At 36.5% G+C, this 6106-nt stretch overlaps 1 protein-coding gene across 1 annotated transcript; it reads right to left on the bottom strand.

Moving 5' to 3' along the window:
- Positions 1-2528: 2528 nt before the first annotated feature.
- Positions 2529-5859, bottom strand: SAL1 (SAL1 phosphatase-like protein). Its single transcript, XM_079045704.1, has 8 exons — positions 5561-5859; positions 4998-5073; positions 4775-4848; positions 4480-4685; positions 3950-4163; positions 3683-3781; positions 3431-3584; positions 2529-2841 (listed from the first exon to the last, which is right to left on the bottom strand). The coding sequence occupies exons 1-8, from the start codon at positions 5792-5794 to the stop codon at positions 2675-2677; spliced, it is 1224 nt and encodes a 407-aa protein (XP_078901830.1). The 5' UTR covers positions 5795-5859; the 3' UTR covers positions 2529-2674.
- Positions 5860-6106: the final 247 nt, after the last annotated feature.

Genomic DNA, 6106 nt, shown 5'->3' with positions numbered 1-6106 from the left:
CTGCCTCCCGTACAAGGCATCAAAATTTGAGGCAGGGAGTGTTCACTCAAAGCCAGTCACCACCTGTTTCAGCCACTGTTATCACCACAACTGTTGCAACACCACCCCTCCAATCCAATGAAGGTCCAAGTACCATGCTTGAGACAGGAGGACCATCTAATGTTCCAGAATATTCTCCAACGAGACCGTCGCTAGATGAGGCCTCAATCAGACTCGCTAAGCTTTTGTCTCAACATAGTCCAGAATCTTCCTCCCGTGGAAAGGGAATATCTTTCGAGGAAGGTCACTCAGGGAATGATAATCCTTTAGTGTCCAAACTTCAAGAAGAAATTGGCATTCTGAAGCAGCAAAACATTGAAAAGGACATCTTGTTGGAACAACATGGCAACCTTATCGCTGAGCTTCAGGCAGAGAATGCCTCAAAGTCAAAACAGATTACTGACCTGCAAACCAATCTTGGGTCAGTAACTGCTTTTTACTTTGACTTGAAGAACAAGCTTTTTGACGCTTTTGGGGATAAGCTTAAATCTCTGTTTCAACAGCCTCATGGTATTGAAGATCCTCCCACTGCTTCCTCTCAACCTTCAGAAAGCGACTTTCCTGTTAATCCACCTCCTCCAAGAACAACAACCATCGTTGATCGGTTTGAAAAGGAACCCGAAAATGCCAGACCTCGGATAACAATCAGGCATGGAAAAAGGACCGTCACTGCAAACCAAAATGAAGGATTACTCTTTATGAAGAATTCAAACGAAAATCGCAAGTCAAAGGATCCTGAATTGACAGTGACGGATCTTAAAAAATGAAAGTTTGGTGACGAGTATGGAGATCGCTCCGGGATCAGAATGTGGGGTTATGATCCTGAGTCTAATCTATGGGTGGTTAAGAGGAATTCTGGTCACTCTGAATACTACAAAAACACCCATGATTTTAACTCATGGACGAAGGTCGATCTCTCTGAGCTCTCAAGAGCCCCATTCCACAATCCCTCTAACGATCCTAGCGCTACAAATTTCAAGCAGTTCCTGGACAGACAGGTCAGGGATAACTTCCCATCAATGAAGACGGCAATAGCGCTGGTTATAAAGGATAAGGATATTATTGATCCTGAAACTAACCGACCAATGAAGATCATGTTGTGGCCTGCTACAAATCAAGTCAAGGAGATTCCCATTCCACAACATTTTCAGGATGGATATCTTGACGATATGGAGTTTTGGGCATTTGATGACGAAACGGCAACTGCGGCAATAAAGTTCAAAAACAGCGACATCGTTGTGAGGCTCGTCTGCGCAAAGGATCTTCTGAGATTCAGGGAGAGAGACATTCATACCCTAGCTCGTCACCAAATTATTTGCAGAAAAGAAGTCATGGAGGTTGCAGCCAAGGAATTCACTGGGATGGTCGCCACTATCATAAATGGAAAGCTTTGGATGGGATCCATGGGAAAATCTGACCTGAAGCTGTTCGATAATCCTGGAGAATGAAGACCAAGTCTATGCTAGCCTCAAACCAAAGGGGAGATTGATAGGCTATAATTATGTGGTTTGGGCTAGGCATTCTAATGTATAGGTCTTGGTAGGATGATAGGGAGTGTTGTGGTGATTGTAACCTGTTAGTGGGTGTGTGCTGTCGTACATGTGTACACGTGTGTGCGGTTGCACACTTGTGTGCTGCTTCAGGTGGTATAAATAGTCTAAGTCTGTGTCAGTTGAATAGTGACGTATGTATGTGTTTCCCAAGGTGTATCTGACATTTATGTGATATAGATGTGTGCATGTTTGGCTTAATTCTCTTTCTACTTCTTCTACACTCTGTTTGATTGTTTGCAATTCATTGATTACTGATCTGGATCTATAGATCGGGACTTACAATAATAGACTTGCAAATACGTTGTCCATACAAAGAAAGCCTACCGGTTAAGGTGATAAATTACATAAAAGAAGTTTACGGTTCAAAATTTGACAATCCTAAAATATTGCTAGTGCTCTGAGATTTACCCCATGTGTTGTGACTTGGGACGGGTATAACTGGGCCGCCTAGGATGCAGTTTTCCCTTACTTTTTTTCAAATACACATAAATATATGTTAGGTATATATCGACACATACAACACAACATAAGACTCTTGAAAAAATATAAATAAATAAAGGATTAGAATTATATAAAACTAGATTTTACTATTTTGGGCCTAAAATTTTACTATTTGGGCTAAGCCCAAAAGTTTCTTCTTGGGACTAAAAACTCCATATAGTTATCCAGTACTCAACAATACATACACACATACAATTTTGTTATTTCTACACACTAACAATGATATTTGCCACACATGACTGAAAAACTCTTTTAGCAACAAGCCATGTGCATGAAAGCTTAGCAGCAACTGAATCAACAACGACACATTTTCATGACAGAAATTCAATAGTCATGTCTGCTAAGACCCAATTTGGGACAAGAAGATGGGGTGAAAGAGAAGAAAAAGTATTAAGATCATTGTTGTTATTGCTGATTCACGTTTAACATTGTAAGGAAACAAGAATTATTTTTGTCATTATATTCAGCACCCGAAAAACTAAAACATAATCCGATCTTTATCTTTATTAAAAATAGTAATACAATCAAGAACATGTTTTAGAAACTGAAATAATGCACAACACCCGAAAACTTTTTAAAATTTACAGTGATGGCAAAGCTTGCTCCTTGAGTGAATCTTGAACTGCTTTCAAGACAGCTGGCATAAGTTTGCGATTGGTAACAATGATACCTGTGTCCAGATCAAGATACCTTCCTTTTGAAAAGTCTAAAGGCTTTCCGGAAGCATCCGAGGCAACACCACCCGCTTCTGCAATAAACTCATCCAAAAACAAAATTAAAATTAAAATTACAAACATACTTTCATTCATTCCTTTTTGTTAAAAAAAAATGAAAAATCCACCCAATTACAGCAATTCCTATATTGGGTATAACATCAAAGTAAAAAGAATATGAAAAGATAAAACAAAAATTGAAGAGTAAATTATACGAATGGTCCCTATGGTTTGGGATAATTTGCACGTTTGGTCCCTAACTTATTTTTTTTAATCTGAAGGTCCCTACTGTTTGTTTTTGTTGCGCACTTGGTCTGTGTCTTACTTAAAAAGACTATTTTTCCCTTGATTTTTTAATTTATTTAAATAAACACACCCCCAACGCCACTTCCAACTCACCTTACCTTACCTTACCTACCCCACCTTACTTGAATAAATTAAAAAATCAAGGGCAAAATAGTCTTTTTATGTAAGATACGGACCAAGCGCGCAACAAAAACAAACTGTAGGGACCTTCCGAGTTAAAAAAAATAAGTTAGGGACCAAACGTACAAATTACCCCAAACCATAGGGACCATTTGTGTAATTTACTCAAAATTGAAAGAAGTGAAATATTTTTTTTACCTGCAACAACAATGTATCCAGCAGCATGGTCCCATATCTTCTCACGGTATCCTTTATTTGGAAACCGTAAATATATGGCACCGTCTCCTCTTGATAAAGCTCCATATTTTGCCTGGCTGTCAATTCTGACAGGTGGCGCTTTAACACCCAATTTCTACAAAATAAAATAAAATAATAATCATTTATTAGTCTCAAAATATGTATTTGTTACATATTGCAGCTATTATCCCCTTTTCAAATAAACAAACTTACATTTGCTATAGAACCAGATAAGCTATGAGACGAATGAGCAGCTTCATATGATTCAAAAAAGGAAGCTTCTTCAGGATTTTCTGTGTCGCTAACATGCACCTAAGGGGTAAACAAAATACTCATGTTACAAGGGCAAATTTGTAACTTTCTCTATTTAATCATTGTTTTTGCATTAAGTCAAAATGAAACAATCATAAGTTTTGTCTCCATTAAGTAAAAAAGAAACAGTTTCTTGGATAAATAAGATATTAAGTTTTTTTTTTGTACCTTGACAGGTGGCGAGCCAGATAAAGACTCCATGTATGTCCCACAAGATAATTGTGCATAGAACAAACATCCGGATGATGATTTAGTGAGAGCATTTTGATTTTTGTTGTTAATGGATTCTAATGGAAGATTTGGACATGCAAGGACACCTAATACAACTTTCCCTTCATCTAGTAGACCTAATGCTATTGCATATTGGTCACCCCTTAGAAAACTGCATCCAAACCAGTTGAAAAAACTTTAGCCATTTGAAAAAAAAGGGCTAAATGCAAGAAATAGCAATACACTTTCATTTCTTTCAATTACAACAATGTACTTTTAAATCTTTTTTTTTCTTGTTTAGCCATTTGTATTTTGAAAAAATCTACCAATTATAGAAAAAATTGTACTGTTTAGACTGACAGTTGAAAACCATACATTTCAATTTTAGAATCGATGTGAATGTTTTCAATCATTAGAATCAATCAGCAGACATGTTAAATTCATGTAAAATATGTTTGCTATTAAGTCAAAAGGAAATAGCAGCTTACCCTTTAGTGCCATCAATAGGATCTAGAACCCAATGTTGACCATTTGACCCTCCTTCAGATGTACCACAGTCTATGATAGTAAGCACATCGGATTCAGATAAAGGAGACACTTTATAACTTCCATCACTAGCTATAGTATCATTCACTAGTTTCGTGATACGTTGAAGGGTTTCTTGAGAATCTTCTTTTCTAAGATCTCCAGAATCCTAAAACAATCAAACACCCAATCCCATTGACTTATATTTATAGAAAAAAAAATGTAAAACAAACTAAAACAAATAAGGTTGAAAATTACTTCCTCAGCCACAAGTGAGAATGCCTGTGAAGGAAGTTCTTGTTGAAGAACAAAGCTCACTAGAACTTGGGACCCTGATAATCAGATTAGAGCATATTAGAGTCTTTAAGCAATCACATTTCTGGACTATGGCCCATGGGCATATGCGTAATTTCCTTCTACTGTTCTACATGTATGCCCTCTGTCTAGACAAATGAAAGCATAAAAAGATCAAAAGACATACCATAATCAGCCACAGTGACAGGACTTTTATCAGATTTTGATTGGACATCAGATTGCAAAAGCCCTTTTTGCACATTCTACAAAACAAGTATCAGTAATCAGTTAAACTTCACACGCTAAAGAAATAAAAGATTTAGACTCAAGTCACTCAACTTATCTCAACAATGCATTAGGGTTTTCAATCATTCTTCTAGAGATATATTGAATTGTAAGTGAAATTTATCAAAGATTTGGCGAACATAATTGTAGCACCCAAAATCAAACAAAATAAAGAATGTGAAGCCAATTCACAGAAATTCAACTAAAAGCCTAATTTCTCTTCTGGGTACGATTGAATCACCAAATCAATCATCACAGATCTGTTATACATCTGCAACACTGAAAGCCAACAATATGAACACTTTGATATAATACTCACAGAAGCTCCACTAAAAAGCACAATATCTTTTCACGATACGACTCAATTACAAACAACAATCATCAATTCGAACAAACAAGTTCTAAAACAATCATCTCGACAGGTTTTCTCGCGATTAAGTAACTGAGATAGATAGAGAAAGATGCCTGGCATAGGAGAGAAGCAAGGGAAGCCGCTTTCTTGGCAGCAATGAGCTGTTTATCGTAAGACATTGCTCTTGAAGAAGTAAGTGAAGCAGCGGATGATGATACGATTGGGGAATACGAAGATTTGAGTGAGAAGAAAGTGAAAAGTGGTTTGGTAGCTGAAACTAAACTGGGGTTTAATTTTGAAGATGGGTTTATATGGACAAGTCGGGCGACTGCTGTTATAGACGCCATTTCCCCCACCTGCAAAGTGCAAAAAAGCAATGTTCGCGGCCCGTTGTGATTGATGATACATGGTGACCCACTTTACTCTCTTTCCTAAAAGTAACAAAAATAGTTTTGTTTTGATTTGCTATGAACAAAAATATCATAATTTAAGTGAAAATTATTTATTTTTTCAGGATTTGCTATAAGAAAAAAAAACATCTTATCAAATTTTACGTGAAATTTATTTATTTTTAGATTAAATAACTTTTCATAATAATGATATTGACTAAAATTTATAATCTTTTTATTTTTATTTCAATACATATTTGATTACCGGTT

Source organism: Lactuca virosa, chromosome 4 (genome assembly GCF_052849685.1).
Source record: "Lactuca virosa cultivar CGN04683 chromosome 4, Lactuca_virosa_CGN04683_v6, whole genome shotgun sequence".
Taxonomy (NCBI): domain Eukaryota; kingdom Viridiplantae; phylum Streptophyta; class Magnoliopsida; order Asterales; family Asteraceae; genus Lactuca; species Lactuca virosa.
This window is presented reverse-complemented; position numbering and strand designations above follow the sequence as displayed.

What these genes read in the sequence shown, in the direction of transcription:
- SAL1 (XM_079045704.1), bottom strand. Translation starts at nt 5,794, where the DNA reads ATGGCGTCTATAACAGCAGTCGCCCGACTTGTCCATATAAACCCATCT. An exon ending in TCTCACTTGTGGCTGAGGAA is followed by an intron (nt 4,686 to 4,774) that starts GTAATTTTCAAC and finishes TGATTGTTTTAG; the next exon opens with GATTCTGGAGATCTTAGAAA. An exon ending in CCTATTGATGGCACTAAAGG is followed by an intron (nt 4,164 to 4,479) that starts GTAAGCTGCTAT and finishes GTTTGGATGCAG; the next exon opens with TTTTCTAAGGGGTGACCAAT.